The sequence below is a fragment of the Montipora foliosa genome, chromosome 13, assembly GCF_036669935.1.
Source record: "Montipora foliosa isolate CH-2021 chromosome 13, ASM3666993v2, whole genome shotgun sequence".
NCBI lineage: Eukaryota > Metazoa > Cnidaria > Anthozoa > Scleractinia > Acroporidae > Montipora > Montipora foliosa.
The window spans coordinates 33603517-33622555 of NC_090881.1; the positions used below are offsets into that span (position 1 = coordinate 33603517).

The 19039-nt window shown below is 35.8% G+C and overlaps 1 protein-coding gene across 1 annotated transcript in view; it reads left to right on the forward strand.

The window, feature by feature from the left end:
* LOC137982639 (dynein axonemal heavy chain 6-like) overlaps positions 1-10694 on the forward strand; it is a 15404-nt gene extending 4710 nt beyond the window's left edge. Inside the window, exons 4-14 of the mRNA XM_068829766.1 lie at positions 518-615; positions 1297-1385; positions 2074-2200; positions 3705-3773; positions 4002-4092; positions 4901-5089; positions 6073-6172; positions 6554-6613; positions 7152-7256; positions 8546-8638; positions 10338-10694. Of these exons, the coding sequence (XP_068685867.1) occupies positions 1306-1385; positions 2074-2200; positions 3705-3773; positions 4002-4043 (318 nt within the window). The 5' untranslated portion in view covers positions 518-615; positions 1297-1305 and the 3' untranslated portion in view covers positions 4044-4092; positions 4901-5089; positions 6073-6172; ... (2 more) ...; positions 8546-8638; positions 10338-10694. The remainder of the gene's footprint in view (positions 1-517; positions 616-1296; positions 1386-2073; positions 2201-3704; positions 3774-4001; positions 4093-4900; positions 5090-6072; positions 6173-6553; positions 6614-7151; positions 7257-8545; positions 8639-10337) is intronic.
* Positions 10695-19039: the final 8345 nt, after the last annotated feature.

A 19039-nucleotide genomic window follows, 5' to 3' on the forward strand; every position in this document is an offset into this window, starting at 1 on the left:
TCTATTGTTTAGTCTTAAGGACGGTGCCTACTAATTAAAGATATTTTTGCCGTGGTGTGTGATTATGCAGGAAATGTATATAGATCTTAACAAGTGTTATTGAAATCCAAAAAGAAAATTGGGGGTAACCACACATTTTTCAAAGATAATTGATAAATAATATTTGTAAAAAGCTTTAAAATACAAAGCAATGTATGGCGTTCTTTCTCAAATTAAAGCTTATTTATCTCTCAAAAATGCATGGTTCCCCCTGATTTTCTTTTTGGATACCAAGAGTACTTACTAAGATCTACTTTCTCCGGATAGTTTTAAACCACGCAAAAATATCCCTGTATTAGTAAGCATCACCAATAGGGAATCCGAGTATCTCGAGGTGTGCAGAACGTATGTGCAATAAAAATAGTGGGCACCGTCCTTAAGTTTTCAGTTTGAGTGGCGCGATAAAAAATCACATTGTGCCTTCTGAGAGCTACTTCAAGGCCCCTAATTTCCTTTTTTTTTCTCCTTTTCTCCAAAGTAATTCTCAGGCAAACTGTTAGATCAGAGTGAATGAGGCCAAGAATGGACTTAAAGTGATCAAGCTCACAGACCAGAACTTTAATTGCATTCATATTGGTAAGCCTGTGCTTCTGGAAAAAGTTGGAGAGACCCTTGACCCAGCCTTGGAACTAATCTTGTTGAAGCAAACTTTTCATGACATACTTCATTTTTACGGTATCTAGGTGTAGGACGACACTTATAAAACTTCCAAAGTTTGTGACCCAAGCCCTCCCCCAATCGCTCACTTTTTACATATTTTATCAGCCTCATATGGCTATACGTTTTAAAAAAAGACCTTTGAAATGTTTAGTTTTCAGTCCCCCCTCCAAGAGCTCGGTCACTATATTTAACATTTTACATCAATTGCAGTGACTGACACTTCAGAAGAGACATCCTCTTTCTTTAATTTCATACATTTCAAAATCTTGATCTTTTTATGGAAAAATGTAGTAATCCACCTTAAATTGTCAAGTTAAAAGAGAGGATCACTTCAATCTAGATTTGTTATTGTAATCATATTTATGTTGGGGAAAGACAGGATTTAAATCAATGAATAGCGTATGAGCTTTTTGTTTCGGCTTGTAAGTTATTTATTGCTTCATATTTATTCTTGTGCTGTTTTCGTGATCATACTTGGTCCCTGACATTCGCTGAGGTGTGGGTCATTTCCTGTGATTCACATGGTCACATTTCGGAGTATCGTGCAATTTTTGAAACATTGTTTTTCTGACTTAAACCTGTCCTTGTTTTTGGCAGTTGTTTGATATGTGCATTGAAAACAGCGAAAAGACAGATGACCTGGATAAGAGGCTTGAGATCCTTCTCTTGCACCAACTCAGTGCATGGTAAGTTTAGTTCTGTAAAGGGAGTAGGGAGCATTTTGAGGATGTTGGCTTGTCTTTCTACCTCCCACCCCTGTGGTGTTTTTGTGTTTGTTTCAATCTGTTTGAATTGTTTCCTAAGCACTTAAATCTAGTTGGATCGTGATAGCGCAACCCTGGTAACTATTTTCAAGGTCGTCACAATTCTTGAAACATTCTGCCTACCGGCCAAAGCGGAAAATACCATAATACTCTTTGTTTGTCCACCCAAATTTGAATAAAAATTGTTTCCAGTTTCAATTGGGACTTACAATGGTCCCAAGAGAAACAAAAACAATGCTTGTTGTAAATTTGGGTTGACAAACAAAGACTGTTGTGGTATTTTCCTCTTTGGCCAATTTGTTTTCACTATAAAAGTTTTTTTTCTTTCATGAATTTTTATGTGGCTTCATCAAGACAGCCATTTACTTCAGCTTCTTGGAAATGAAATTAATTCTCAAAGATTTCGTACTTGGTCTGTTTTTTTAATAGGCTGGATTGCATGACCTTGGTTTAATTAAAAAAAGCTCATTGTGTTTTGGAGCCTGTGCTTTTATGATGCGTGAATAGTTCTTGGATGACTAATTCCTTTTTTCTCACCTCAGTATTACGAGGAAAAGAGCACATACATTTCAATGAGACATTGATTTAATTTTTCTGTTTTTTATTGCAGGGGCTTGTTTGAGAAGGACAAGTTGGTGTTTTTGTTCATGCTGCATGGCGAGATAATGCGACAGAGAAGAGGTATCTCTGAAGGAACATGGAGTTTCTTCCTCAGAGGAAGTGGGAGCTTAGATAAGGTGAGAGGTGAAAGGAATTGAGGGACATGTGCGAGGGATTACACTTTTTGAACTTGTGTAGTGTGAAGGTGCAAACTTAAGATTGGCAAAGCAAAGGCAGAATATCATTATAAAAATCTATAATATGATATTGCTGGGACAACTCATACTTTCCCTTGTCGTTGTGGTCTGCAAGCAAGTTCATAAGCAAGGACACAATGAATATTTGCATTCAAATGTCACATCATGTACAAGTTGGTTTATTGTTATGAAACTAGGACAGTTCTTGAGAACAATTATAATTGCCTTTCATTTTCCTTGCATTTCAATAACAATAAAAATCATCCTCGTGGTCATGGTCTTCGTCATCATCATCCTCATCATTGTCGTGGTCATCGTCGCTGTCATCTTCATCATCGTCATCAACATCATCATCATCATTATCGCCTTCATTGTCATTATTACCGTCTTTATCATCATCCTCGTCACCAATCCTTATTGTTATCCCTCTCTGCAACGTCAGCCCAATGATAGTGTGGTGGTTATAGCTTTTCAGAGCACAAGGTTGATTTTATGTTGGTTCAAACTAGCAATGCATCCATTTTTATGTTCGATTAGAGCAGTTTTAAAAGTAGCTTGTTATGAATGAGAAGAAAGGGCAGCTCTTTGGCTATTTGCAAAGCATAGTGGATGCGAATTCAGGACAACCCAGGGCATTGGTTGAAGGGAACCTCCACTTCAACAAAAAAATAACTTTAAATCACAGGAAGTAACTGTTACAGTCCAGTCAATCTGAAATATTTTCAAAGAAAGCGTTTGTATCCGGAAGAAATAAGTTTTAGAATCGCCTAATTTTGATTTCAAATTTCGTGGGTGCCACCATCTTGAATATATGTGACGTGTTACTGTTGCCCTGTTGTTATTAGACAAAAGCTCTCTGTGTCGGAACAATAGGGCAACCATAGCACGTCACAATTATTCAAGATGGCGACGCCCACAAAATTTGAAAGTGAAAATAAGCGATTTTAAAATTCCCTTTTCCTGATATAAACACTTTTTTTAAAAAACAAATTTCGAGCAAATACGTTTTTAAACATAATTTCCTTCTTTTTAAACTTATTCTGTTGTAAGAGTGGAGGTTCCCTTTAAAGCAGATTTCGAACACAGTGCAGCTGCCACCACCATTGTGCTAACCTGCCTCCTAACTGGATGGCCTAAGGTCATTTGGCTTCACAAAGTCCTTATCCGTTACAAATACAGCGAGCGCAGGACAGCCTTGCAATATTCGCGTTCTGTGACACCAGTGCATTATACACTGGGGATCCACCCTAAGATAAGAGACTAACTGTTGCTTTTCATACCCCAGCTGATAATGGTACAAAGCATTTATATATATGGGAGAAATGTGACATCACTGATGTACCAGCTAGAGTAGGGTAACAGTGATACATGTACCCGTTGTTTGATGTTACATTTGAGCTACGCCATCATTTTATGACATTCCGTTCTCCTTCCTGTACTTTAGGAACGTCATCCTAAACCTGACATTCCTTGGCTAAATGAACAGAAGTGGGACACTTGCTGCAATTTGGAGGTGCGTGACAGTTTTGCCACGATTTATTGTAACTGATTTTTGAGACTTTGTTTGGTCGAAACAGAAGTAGCATTGCGTGACTTCTAGAAAGTACGGGGAGACGTCTTGCGTGACGACCATGATTAAGAAACGGTGTAGTCTAAAGTTCAGGCTTGGAAAGGTGCTGCTGCGAACAGCAGTGGCTACTACCTCCAAATGTCGCATCATCCTTTTGGTTTTTGTTCATAGGATCGGACCATCGCAGTGGATCAAAGTCGGGCCTGTAGCTGAGAAAATGATCCCCAATGCAACTAAAACAGGCGACTGCGTCTTCCTCCAGGTAAGGACCAGTGGAAAGTACTCATAGGCGAGGTGTTTTTTTAGGGGGGGGGGGGGGGTGGGGAAAGACGGTGACACCTGCTTAACAGAAGCTGACAAACTCTTTCATTCAAACATAAGCTCTCTTCGCATAGAGAAAAAATTACAATTTGGGTTCACACACTATTGTTAGCTTGACTTGGTCTCTATTTGGATCAGTCATATTGGTGATTGACGTACTTGTTAACTGTCATTTTAGTGTCAAATGTACCTTAATAGGCCTTTTGCAACAAACGATCACATGGTACAAAATCCGCCATGCTGGAGGGCAAGCTCACTCATTATTATTTCCCCACTGGGACATTAAAACAAAGAGACCTGAAACCAGTCAAGCTTGACTTGCCTTGGTTTTAATGTCCCAGTGGATGAATAATAATGAGCTTGCCCTCCAGCATGGCGGATTTTGTACCATGTGATTGTTTGTTGCAAAAGGCCTATTGCTAAAGTTGGCGAGAACGAGGGCAAGTTGCAGGGAAACCGTTTTTCCTTGCTGTTAGAAGACGCCCAAGTTAGACAGCTCCCGAAAGAATTGCAATATTTAACTTTTCATAGCGTTTAAGAGGCTCCATGATCTCAAGTGCTTTTTTCTCGTCTCCTCTCCACTGCTTGTAGCACAAGCTTTTAATTTTATTTATTCATGCATTAAATTTAGTTTATCAGCCGTCTAGAATGATCGTTTTATGACAAGATTAGTTACAGGGGTTCTTGGTTTTCATTTTCTTTTTATTTCGTTTTATGGAATTGCCGTCTTTCCGCTTCCTGGATGTTAGCCATGGAAACGCTCATCAAACACCTTTCCATCCTGGAAGCAGAAGTATGCAAAGACTTCCAGCTGTTTCTGAGTTTCATGTCAAATTAGCCCCCGTGACGGTTTGGAAGAACAGTGTTAAAGTGACGAATAAGTCACCCAAGAGACTCAGAGCTTTTGGTGAACTCACCGCTGAAACATTTGAAAATCAGTAAGTTCTTTCGTTTTTGGTTCTTCTTTTTAAGGTACTTGTTCGGTAAACACTATAACCAATTACAGTACAATGTACTGTCCACTATACAATTACAACAACACTGATTACAATAACGATATTAGCGAACTTACGCAACAGGACGACTGGAAGACTCAGGACGACAGAATGGCGAAAAAATGTCGCGCGAGAGTGTGCATTCCCGATCTTACACGACATTTTTTCGTCATTCTGCCGTCCTGAGTCTTCCAGCTGTCCTGTTGCGTAAGTTCCCTATACTAAAAGATGACTCCTGCTTTTAAGTAATTAATTAATACAACAGCTATACCATTTGTTGAGTTAAGTTATGTTGAGCGCCGCAAAGAGAAAAAAATTGATAATAATTTAGGAAAGAAAAGAAACGATAGCGTGAACTCTGTATAGGGGCTGGGGAGTGAGATAGTACAATTTTTCTCAGAAACAGTGACTTATATAGAGTTAAGTATACGGATTAAACGATCCCATTTTACCAAGTTGGATCCAAGCTTTTGATTGTCAATATTAAATTGTAATTTCAGTATTGCCAAAATTTTTTATGCTAGTTGCCCAGCTCCTCGTCCTATCCACGCCTGAGATTTATTACTTTTATAGCCATTTTCAAACTTTCTTTAAGGCGGTGAATGTTGCAAAGGAGCAAAAAAATAAGTAAAACTGGTTGCAAAGAGATCCCCTCTCCCCAGTCTCTTCTTGCATCAGTGCTCACTACCAATTCAATCTCTTTCAACATTTTTGGATTCAAACGCCTTATTAAACTGGCAACCAATTTTTGCAACATCCTAGGGAAACAGCCTTTTTGCAACCTCTAAGACTATGAAGGAAATTCTTGATTGGTTCCCAAAAAACACACTCGAAACCCTCTCTTCCCCACCCACGTGCGTCATGTTAAATTAACCTGGGTTTACTCGTAAATTTTGCCCATCTTCTTTCTTGTTTGTGTTTCACAGTTCGTGGTGTGACTTGGCGTAAATTAGTCTTTGGCATTTGCTTCTTTCATACAATCATTCAGTAAAAAAGACGTTTGGTCCACTGGGCTGGAACTTCAAGGTAAGAGTTAAGCATATAAGGAACAACTTCGCATCAGAGGGTTTTTGTACTTAATTCAAAGCAAAAAATTTCTGTTATGGTTAATACACTCGAGTATACTTTTCCTGGTATACAGAAGTAGAGAAGATTTTTGTGACAATAAGATGTTGTGCATGTTGGTGTAGTGGTCAGTGCCTTTGCACATTGTACTGGGAACCTCTTCTTTTTCAATAATTTCGTTGTCACCTCTCTCAACAATTTAAAGAAAAGCGTTTGACTCGAATATCGAATTTCAAAATCGCTTATTTTTGTTTTCATATTTTTTTGGATGTCGCCATCTTGAATAACTGTGACATGTTATGGTTGCCCTATTTTAATTATGCAAAGCTCTCCCTTCCCTAGGTGGCACCTGAAAAGGTATTTGAGGTTTTTGAGAAACGTGCCCCGGTTATGCTTGGCCAGGTAACCTCGACGAAGTTGTTGTTGTTGTTGTTATTGTTGGAGCAACATTCGTATGACCTTGAAAAAGTGTGCACAAGTTGTTTCACGGACCAATGTTTGGCGAGATTAAAACAAAGCTTCTCCTTATTCCCGCCAAGGAAACTCCTAATATGGGCAGTAAACAGTTTGATTACCCATTCAAATGACATCAAAGTGAAATGCCGATCGCTTTCCAGAAAGTTCCTTGGAGAGATGACGTTGTTTGCATCCGGGTTTGCTAAGCCAATGAAAATTCTCACGAGTTTGTTTTTGTTTGATAAGCCAATTGGATGTTTTACATTTTTGTTTACATCCTGTTTTGTACGTTTATTTTTCAAGGTCTTACGAACGTCGCTCAATCACTACTATTCTTGTTGTTATTGCTGTTATCATTATTGCTATCATCCTTATCATTATCATTATTAATTATAACTAATTAATTAATTAATTACAAATTTTGGCCTCAGAACAATCGTCATGCTAGTACTTATCTTTTGTTCCTTCCATGTTTATTAAACAGTCTGCGTTCAACAACTCGGATCGAGAGAGTGCTCTGGACAATTTAAAGATGTTCTTAGCGGAAGGACAGATTCCTTGGGATGCTCTCACCCTTATCATTGGCCAGGTAAAAAGGTTTATTCTATAAAATGGAATTTGCAACTGTTCTTGAGAACTATAAAGTTGCCTTAACGCCACGGAGGAAAAACAAAACGGATCGAATTGAATAGTTTTTTTTTTTTTTGCAAAGAAACAGTGAGTTCCTATCTGCACGGTAACACATCCATGATTCCATGTCGGAACGCATGAAAAGTAGCTGTTTATTTTCAAAAATTATCCGAATTTGTTTATCTGTTCTGTCCCGTTTATGCTCTGTCATGGGAATGCACCTTTAAGGAGGCTCAAACCAGTGAAACTACCATTTAGATTGAAGGGATTTACACATCAGTTTCAAGTAACGGCAATATTATGGTACCATATAACACCAATAATTGCTTAACAAGATACATCGGAAACGAGACGTAATAGGTTACCATAGCATTTCTTGTCTGTAAGCGCTTCGATTGCAAAAAATGAACTTGTTGACTCCCACGTTTTATTACTCGGAAGTGATTACCAAGCTAAGGTAAAACTCTGCAAAGTGAAAAAAATCCTCTGGTGTGGGTTCCGAACTACCTTCACAGTTGGAAAATGTTAAGGTTGTTCTGAAAATGTGTCAGAGAATTTTATTAACTTCTCAAAGGATTTTACCTTGCCTGGTTATCACTTCCCAGCAACAAAACGTGGGAGTCACCGAGTTTGTTTTCTGTATGAGCGTTTGAAGACAATAAAGGGTGTATTTGGAGAGCTTGTTCGTTTCTATGGTAACCTGTAACGTCATACATATAAGGTCTTTTAGCTATAATCGGTAATTCATTTGATACCATAACATTTCCATTAGGCAAAACTGTGTTGTAGTGCCAATCCTTCTATTAGGGCATTCCCTTAAGAATTGTTGAAACTGGTTTGAACCATTTTTCTTTGAATGGGCTTTTTGTTGGAATTATATTTGGGGCGAAGATAACGGATTCTTGAATATCGTAGATAATTTGTTGGGGATAAGATGTTTAACAAGGTCATGGCATCACGAGAATGCAGGCAGTCTCGTTTTCATCTTTGACAGTCAAGTAAGAACGCGATCCTTGCAAGGTGCGTTACCGGAACACGTGAAAAACGTTGCGAGGATTGCTTCCTTGCGAGACGGGCAAAAAGACTGCTTGCAGTATGGAATGAACTCAAGAAAGGTGGACTAGACCACTGACTTTATTTGATATTTTTTTCAGCAATAGTTCACTCACTAAGCGAGACATTACTTGCATTATTAAGAACTGGAACTCAGGCGTTTTAACATCTGCATTATTTGTTTGTTTTTCGTAGATGATATGTGGAGGACAAGTTACTGATGCTTGGGATCTTGGAAGGTTCTTCTCGTCCGCGATTCTTGAAGTCAGTTAAAGTTCTACAGCCCGGGTGAGAACATAAGTTGTATCAAATGTTCCGTTTACCAATCTCTTAGGCTTAAAACTGAAGTCCATATTCTGGAGAAGTCCATATTCTGGAAAAGCCCTAAGCCTTGACCAACTTATGAAAACTGTGTAGTTGTTACGAACTGGGCTTTTGAAAATTCCTCTAACAAGAGAGGGTATTTAAAAAAGGATACGCAGCCCTCCATCCCATTGGGCCTTTGAAATTTCTATCAGTATACTATAGCTTTGTAGCAATGATATTAAGGAGGCTCAAACTATAATCTTGGACAAAACTCTTGGGAAAAATTTAGCTTAAGCATCATTTGATATGCACTCACAAAGTATATTGGTCCTTCCTTTGCAAAATACTGTGCAAGCCTTTGGCCGCTTTTTTAACCAACATTAGAATGGGGGGGGGAGGGGGCAAAGTAGGAAGAATTTAATTTTTATCACACAGACAAATTAGAGCATCACATTTTCCCAACGAGTTTTGTCCAAGATTTTTGTCTGAATTCTTTCAACAAATTGTACTATTTTGAAGGAATGAATGTATACAACTGGTTCCAGTTGCTCAAACGGTGGATAACGCTATCCACCGGATAAATCACAATCCATTGAATAGCGCAATTGGTTTCACTATGACTTATCCACTGGATGAGGATTTATCCGGCGGATAGCGTTAGCCATCCTTTGAATAACCGGGGCCTGTTTCACAAAATGGCAGTTAGTTATGGTGCAGTTGGGCCATCTTAAGGGAATCCCTCTCCTTTCATTTGTGACTTGAAACCGTAGTTGGTAATGTGTACAACTAAATTTGTTGTAAAATTCTTCCAAGAAAGCGTTTTTACTAGAAAAGTAATTAAAAGTGGAATCGCATTCTTTCAGTGTCAAATTTTTCAGGCACAGCCATTTTGAATAAATGTGAAGTGTTATTTTTGCTGCATTGTTCTTATACATACGTTCCCTGTAAATATGACATCACAAGTATTCAAGATACAGCGCCTGAGAAATTTGAAAGTGAAAATAAGTGTTTCTAAAACTAATTTCTGATAAAAGTGTTCTTTAAAAATTTAAAGCGAATTTTGTTGTATGTACTATTTCCAGCTCTTTACAGATACTAACTTTAAGGCTGGTTTTCAAGCGCAAGCCACATTCAGAGACGCGTATAAACTTGCCATTGATTAATGTCTTTCATTTAAACATAGTTTTCTGCGTCAATCCTGAGAGCCATTTTAATAGCTGCGTACTGACCCATTTAATTTCTTCCTTCTCTTTCTCCTTAAAGTTCTGTTTCCCCTTAAGGGCAGTGCCTACTAATTCAGATATTTTTTACCTGGTTTATAATTATGCAGGAAATGTGTTATTAAAATCCAAGAAGAAAATTGGGGGTAACAACGCATTTTTCACAAATAATTCATGAACGATTCTTGTAAAAAGCTTAAAATACAAAATGTATGGCATTCTTTCTCAAAATGAAGGTATCTTATCTGTGAAAAATGCATGATAACCCCCTATTTTCTTTTTGGATACCATGAGTACGTACTAAAATCTACTTCCTACAGATAGTTTTAAACTGCGCAAAAATATCCCCTGTTATGAAAACCGAGTATCACAGAATGCGTTGTTAAGCGCATAACCATGATTTTTAACATATCTTTATGATTTAGTTGGCTTAATTTTAAAATGTCCCTTTGCATTTTTAGGTCATTTCAACTTCTGGATTGAAAAGGGAACAGCTCTGTCATGTCAGCTGAACGACTTAAAAGAAAACTTCTTGCCTTAGCTTTTGCGTTTCTGTGAAATCAATTCATTTGTTTATTATCATTCTCATTTGGTTGGAGAGCCTAAGGAGAACGCATTTCTCTAGGTGTATTTTTAATAATTACGGTTTCAAAGTAAGTCATTTTATTCTTAATATTTAAGACGTGAATATCTACGCATTTTTGTTTCATAATTAGCTTGCCCAGATAACATTGTATATAGATATTTACTTTGTCTTGAATAGAAAGAATCTGTACATTTTACGTTTGGTGTTTTTATGATTAAAGTTTAGAATTGAGATGTGTGATCTGTTCTTTCACTGTCTATCAATCGATACATCTGCAGGAAATGAACAGGAATTGATAAATCGATGCATATGCATGAAATGTACAGGAATTTACCATTGCGCATGACATTGATAAATATTCATGAAAGCCATGAATGTGCATGAAATGGACAGGAATTGATAAATATGCATGAAATCAATGAATGTGCATGAAATGTACAGGAATTGACCAATACGCGCATGAAATTGCTGAATATGCATGAAATCAACAGGAATGGATAAATATGCATGAATTGGACAGGAATTGATAAATATTCATGAAAGCAATGAATATGCATGAAATGGACTGGAATTGATAAATATTCATGAATGGACAGGAATTGATAAATATTCATGAGTGGACAGGAATTGATAAATATTCATGAAATGAATGAATATACATGAAATGTACTGGAATTTATAAATATTCATGAAATCAATGAATATGCATGAAATGTACAGGAATTGATAAATATTCATGAAATCAATGAATATGCATGAAATGACTGGAATTTGTGAATATTCATGAAATGAATGAATATGCATGGAATTGATAAATATTCATGAAATGAATGAATATGCATGAAATGGACTGGAATTTGTGAATATGCATGAAATGGATTGGAATTGATAAATATTCATGAAATCAATGAATATGCATGAAATGTACAGGAATTGATAAATATTCATGAAATCAATGAATATGCATGAAATGACTGGAATTTGTGAATATTCATGAAATGAATGAATATGCATGAATGGACAGGAATTTATAAATATTCATAAAATGAATGAATATTCATGAAATGGAATTTACAAAAATCTCTAAATATGCATGAAATCAATGAATATGCATGAAATGTACAGGAATTGATAAATATTCATGAATGGACAGGAATTTATAAATATTCATAAAATGAATGAATATTCATGAAATGGAATTTACAAAAATCTCTAAATATGCATGAAATGTACAGGAATTGATAAATATTCATGAATGGACAGGAATTTATAAATATTCATAAAATGAATGAATATTCATGAAATGGAATTTACAAAAATCTATAAATATGCATGAAATGGACAGGAATTGATAAATATTCATGAAATCAATGAATATGCATGAAATGGACAGGAATTGATAAATATTCATGAATGGACAGGAATTTATAAATATTCATAAAATGAATGAATATTCATGAAATGGAATTTACAAAACTCTATAAATATGCATGAAATGGACAGGAATTGATAAATATTCATGAAATCAATGAATATGCATGAAATGGACTGGAATTTGTGAATATGCATGAAATGGAGTGGAATTGTTAAATATTCATGAATGGACAGGAATTTATAAATATTCATGAAATCTATAAATATGCATGAAATGGACTGGAATTTATAAATATTCATAAAATGAATGAATATTCATGAAATGGAATTTAGAAAAATCTATAAATATGCATGAAATGGACAGGAATTGATAAATATTCATGAAATCAATGAATATGCATGAAATGTACAAAAATCGATAAATATGCATGAAATGGACTGGAATTGATAAATATGCATGAAATCAATAGGAATCAATAAAGATGCATGAAATTAATGAATATTCATGAAGTGGACAGGAATTGATAAATATTCATAAAATCAATGATTATTCATGAACTGTACAAAAATTGATAAATATTTATGAAATCAATGAATATCCATGAAATGGACAGAAATCGATAAAATGGACAAGAATTGATAAATATGCATGAAATTAATGAATATGCATGAAATGTACAGGAATTGATAAATGTTTATGAAATCAATAAACAGGCATGAAATGGACAGAAATCGATAAATGGACAGGAATTGATAACTATTCATAAAATCGATATCAAATATTCCTGAAATGGATAGGAATCGATGAATATGCATGAAATCGATAAATATTCTTGACTTTGATGAATATGCATGAAATGAAGGACTTACAAAATTTCACCCTTACAAAAAAAAAAAAAAAACAATAGTGGTAGTTAACATACCTGATCTGTTTTACTGACCTTGTCTTTACTTGTTGGACAGGATGGCTTTACTTGTTGTCTGGTCTGGTTTGTTTATTGAAACAGCCATTTTAGAATATTGAGCTTGCTTGAGGTGTCGTTATTAAGGAAAAATTTAAAAAGGCATACACACGATTACATGGATCAATTGGAAGTTGTACTTACAGTCTGAATCGTAGTAGATGGTTTTGCGAGTCTTGATTCTCCACTGCTTATAATCTGCTTGAAATTCTCTGTTTGAGTTTAAAGTAGGGGTAGTGCTCATTGAAGAGCAACAAAATGGAAATACTTACTATAAGTAAATGTTTGATAAATAAGCTACCGGGATTGAGGATGGGGCAAGGGAAGGTGAATGGTCAACTGAGGAGGAGAAGGAGAGGAGAGGGTCTCCCTCAGATTACATGTACTTATTATGCCATGGTGGTTTTCAAATTCTCCTGCAAATTAATCATACGTGGTGTACTAAATGGCTAATATTCGAAAAAGGATGACAAAATTGGTTAGCCTCAATGGGTCAGTAACTCCCCCCCCCCCCCAAGATCAGATTTTTTATATCATTTTTGGATTAGAGTGGGAAGAGTAGCAGGGGTGGGGTAGGAACAGTTAGGGAACTGAGCAGGGAAGGATGGAGGAATGGTTCGTCGAGGTTAACAAAATGTGTGTGGAGTGTTTAAATTTCGCACAACTGGTTTAAAGTTGAGTTTTTTTAAAAAAAATGCATTTTAAGTTGTTATAAATTATTTTGTTCCAGCTGCTAATACCTTCTTCAGCTCTCATTTAAAGTTAAACAGAAATAAGTTTTTAGAATTAATTATGAATTGGTTTGCTTTGACATATAATAATAGGCAACAAAGAAATTGTTTAAATTTATTGTGACAAAAGCAGAAATAGGACGGACAACTTTGGCTTTGCGCCACCGTTTAGAATTTTATGACGTCATAGAAAGAAATCTGGATGTTGATGTCGAAGTATTAGTTGCTGTTGTTAACGGGTGTCGTCTATGAACGAAGAAAGGCAAACAAGACGTCGGGAGAATGAGGTTAACCGAAATAAATATGGATCAAAACATTAATAGTGCGATGTACTTACAGTAGGAATATTGTTAACTGGATTGAAAAAAGGTCTTTATTTGCCAGTTGCTATTATCTGCTTGCATGTTTGCAACTGAAAAAAGGAAAAGTGCTTGAAAGACATTTGAATTATTAGACCGGTAATAATTAGTATGTTTAAATACTACGTGCATACAATAAAGTTAAAAAAAAACGTCTCGCGTAAGAAATGTGTCTGTGGAGAAAGTAGCAATCATACTTACGCTTTTCCAGAAATTACGATTTCCGACTTCTAAATGACTGTCAGCTGTAAATTAGCAGTTCTTTTGTGGCGGGAGCAATTCTAAAAAATGAGCCTCAAATGGTGTTAAAAACCAAATGCAATCCATGTAATTGCTTTTGCCTTGCAAAATGAATATTTATTTAATGAAGAAAGTAAAAAGATAACAAGCTTACTTTGTATGGGCTTTTCAAGGGAAATGAAAATATAAACTTCATTAAAGCAACAAATTGAAAAACAGAAATGAGGCTAGACAATGATTGGTATTGAAGGCATCGCCAATTTAGAAAAATCTAACATCATCTTTACTTAGAAAGCTGTTTCTTACTGTTCAGTTGAAGTAGTCATTACCTGGCATGGTCTTAAGAGTTCTGCTCTTTCCCTGCCTCAGTCGTGTCTGCTCCACCTGCACAATCCTGGATGTAAGAATGAAAGTACAAATAAATCTGAGTCATATCAAGTGTTTTATGCAATGAAGAGGGCAATTGAAGGCGTACTAGGATAGTCTTCTGCTATTAACACCTGCTTGATTTGGGGTTAGAAGTAATTTATATCACAAAAGCCGTTAAAGTAAATCACTGGAGATTAAGTTTAGGATTTACTTGATTAAGTTATAAGAAATGCTTATGGTTGAAAAAGGTCATCCACTGATGAGCTAAATTCCTCATTTGATGCGAAGTGTGATGAAGCCATGTTAGTTAACCAGCCGAAAATAAACATTTCATTGGACAAGGGGGTTATTTAAATGCGAAGTTGAAGATAGGAAGGTGTCATTAAGTAGGTAGGAGACTACAGTTTCCAGAATATTCTTTCAGGTCATTAAGAAAGAAAATACTGAGGAAAAATATGTTGCTGTAAAAGAAGATTCATATGTCAAGGAAAAAACCAAGTTGATTGCCCTTGATAAAATGGTAAAGTTATTAAATTTACTTACTGTAAAATGCCAAGAGTGTAATTGCTGCATTTCTTTATTTATTTATAATTATTCTGATCATAACCAAGTGTGTAAAACGTGTTGGTTTCATTAAAAGAGTTGTTTGTTATCGTTTTAATCTTGCTTCAAGTGGTTATTAGTTTGTGGTCTGTGTTGAGGTTTTTCTATTAGATTTCGTCTCATTCTTAAAACACCGTAACTTTACATCACGACGGGAAGGTATGTGGGGAGAATATGGAAGGGAACGTTATCAAGAGAAAATTGCGTTATGACCTCATGTACGTAAAAGGGTATTGTGCTACCGGGATTGGGGGGGGGGGGGGGGGACATGAATGGTCAACTCAGGAGGAGAGTAGAGGATGACCTTAACATTACATAAACTTATGATGCCATGGTGGTTTTCAAATTCTCCTGCAAATTATCTATCATACATGGCATACAAAAAAGCTGACAAATTGCCTAGCCTTAAATGGATCAGTAATCCTCAGATAGACCTCTTTCATAATGGCGGCCAAATAAAATATTCTTTTGTTTTATTGCTAATAAGCCCTTCTAGCCTCGCTACGACGAGCAAATTTTAAAAGAATATGTTTCAAAATGAGGGCAGTAGGTGTAATTAACAAATACAAAAGAATATAAAGTAGGTCGCCATTTATGAAAGTGGTCTATTTTTTATATCGTTGTTGGGTTAGGGTGGGAGGATTGGTAGGGGTGGGGTAGGAACAGTTTGGAAACTGAGCAGGGAGGGATGGAGGAATGGTTGGTTGAGGTTAACGAAATCTGTGTAGAGTGTTTAAATTTCGTACAACGGGTTTTAAAAGGTGATTTTTTGACAAAGGTGTTTTAAGTTGTTAGAAATTACTCATCATTGTTTTTGTCCCGGCTGCTAATGTATTCTTGAGCATTCAATTAAATTCTAACAGGAATAGGTTTTTTTAGAATTAATTATGAAATGCTTTCGTTTAATATAGGCAACAAACAATTGTTTAAATTTGTGAAAAAAGCAGAAATTTGGCTTGGCGCCGCCGTTTAGAATTTTATGACGTCATAGAAAAGAAATCTGTTTTTTTTATGTAGAAGTATTAGTTGCTGTTTTCAACGGGTGTCGTCTATGAAACGAAGAAAGGCAAACGAAATAAATAAGCACCAAAACATTAATAGTGCAATGTACTTACAGTATAGGAATGTTGTTAACTGGATTGAAAAAGTCTTTTTCCCTGTTGCTGTCATCTGCTTGCTTTTTTTACAGCTGAAAAGACGAAATGTGCTTAAGAGAAATTTGAATTTGGACGGGCAATAATTACTACTTTTAATACTACATGTATACAATAAAGTTTAAAAGCGTCTCCAATAAGAAATGTTTATGTCGAGAAACCGGCAATTGTACAGTTTACGATTTGAAATTTGTGATTTCACACTTCTAAATAACTGCCAGCTGCACATTAGAATCGCTCCCTCCAGAAAAGATCTGCTAAAAATTGAGTTTAAAAATGATGTTAAAAACCAAATGTGATGATTGCATTTCCCGTGAATATTTTGTTTAATGAAATTCTAAAAAGATTATGCTTACGTTGTAAGGGTTTTTCTAATGGGCGTTTCATTTGACGATTTTTTTCTAGCTGCTATCTTGCAAACGAATCAGAGTCGGTTACAGGAAAACTGAAATGAAAATATAAATTTCATTAAAAGAAACAAGTGGCAAAACAAAAAAGGAGGTAATTGAAAAAGTACTTGCATTTGACTGTAATCCTCCATGTATATATTGTCGTTGGTGCCTGCTTTAAACTCAGAGTGGGATAAATCAGGTGAGATAATGGTATTGAAAGCATTGCCAATCTCGAAAAATCTAACATCATTTTAGTTAGAAAGCTTTATCTTACAGTTCAATTGAAGTAATCATCACCTGGTCTTGAAAGTTCTGCTCTTTTCCTGCCTCGGTCGTGATCTGATCTACCTGTAAAGTGCTGGATGCGAATATGTAAAGTACAAATAAAAGACGGTCATTTCAAGTGTTTTATGCAAAGAAGAGGGCAATAGTAGTCTTACCATGATAGTCTGCTCCTGATTTGATGCGATGTGTGATGAAGTGATGAAGCCATGTTAGTTGACCAACTAAAAATAAACGGGAGCAAAATGAACGTTTCATTGGACAAGAGGGTTATTTAAAATGCGTAGTTAAGATTGGAACGTGTCATTTAGTAGGTAGGAGATGAAAGATTACATTTTCCGAGATGTCAACTTCCAGGATATTCTTTCAGGTCCTTAGAGAGAATACCGAGGAAAAATATGTTGCTGTAGAAGAAGAGATTCATACGACAAGGAAAAAAAACCAAGTTGATTGCCCTTTAGGTAAAATGCTAAAGTTATGAAAAATTTACTTACTTTAAAATGCCAAGAGTGTAATTTCTGTATTTCTTTATTTATTTATTTTTATTCGGATGATAAACAAGTGTCTAAAACGTGTTGGTTTCATTAAAAGTGTTGTTTGTTATCGTTTTAATCTTGCTTCAAGTGGTTATTAGTTTGTGGTCTGTGCTGATGTTTCTCTATCAGATTTCGTCTCATTCTTAAAACACCATAACTTACATCACGACGGAAAAGTGTGTAGGGAGAATATGAAAGGGAACGTTATCAAGAGAAAATTGCGTTATGACCTCATGTACGTAAAAGGGTATTGGCTACCGGGATTTGGGGGGGGGGAGGGGGGGGGAGAGGAGCATGAATGGAGGAGAGTGGAGGGTGACCTTAACATTACATATACTTATGATGCTATGGTGGTTTTCAAATTCTCCTGCAAATTATCTATCATACATGGTATACAAAAAAAGCTGACAAAATTGTCTAGCCTTTAATGGATCAGTAATCCTCAGATCAACCTCTTTCATAATGGAGGCCAAATAAAACATTCTTTTGTTTTAATGCTAATAAGCCATTCTAACCTCGCTACGACGAGCAAATTTTAAAAGAATTTGTTTCAAAATGAGGGCAGTAGGTTTAATTAACGTAAATACAAAAGAATACAAATTAGGTCGCCATTTTTAAAAGTGGTCTACCGGTATTTCTTATATCGTTGTTGGGTTAGGGTGGGAGGATTGGTAGGGGTGGGGTAGGAACAGATGGGAAACTGAGCAGGGAGGGGTGGGAGAATGGTTGGTTCAGGTTAACGAAATCTGTATAGAGTTTAAAATTCGCACAACGGGTTTAAGAAGGTCATTTTTTAAATTGACAAATGCGTTTTAAGTTGCTAGAAATATTTCCACCATTGTTTTACATGTATGTACCGGCTGCTAATGTATTCTTGAGCATTCATTTAAATTTTAACAGGAATAGGTCTTTTTAGAATTACGAATTGGTTTCTTTTAACATAGGGAACAAGCAAAATCGTTTAAATGCAAAAATTTGGCTGGGCGCCGTCGTTTCGAATTCTATGACGTCATAGAAAAGAAATCTGTTTTTTATGTAGAAGTATTAGTTGCTGTTGTCAGCGGGTGTCGTCTATGAACGAAGAAAGGCAAACGAAATAAATAAGCACCAAAGCATTAATAGTGCGATGTATTTACATTTGGTTTTTTGTTAACTGGATTGAAAAAGTCTTTTTCCCTGTTGCTGTCATCTGCTTGCTTGTTTACAGCTGAAAAGAGGAAATGTGCTTGAGAGAAATTTGAATTTGGACGGGCAATAATAGTACTTTTAAATACTACATGTATACAAAAATTGTAAAGTTTAAAAAACGTCTCCTAGAAAAAAAATGTATTTCGAGAAACCGGCAATTGTACTTACGATTTGAAATTACGATTTCCGACTTTTAAATAACTGCCAGCTGCAAATTAGAATTTCTCCCACCAAAAAGGTCTGCTAAAAAATGACTTTAAAAATGATGTTATAAAACAATGTGATAATTGTATTTCCCGTAAATATTTTACTTAATGAAAATAGTAAAAAGATTATGCTTACGTTCTAAGGGTTTTTTGAATGGGCGTTTCAATTGACGATTTCTTA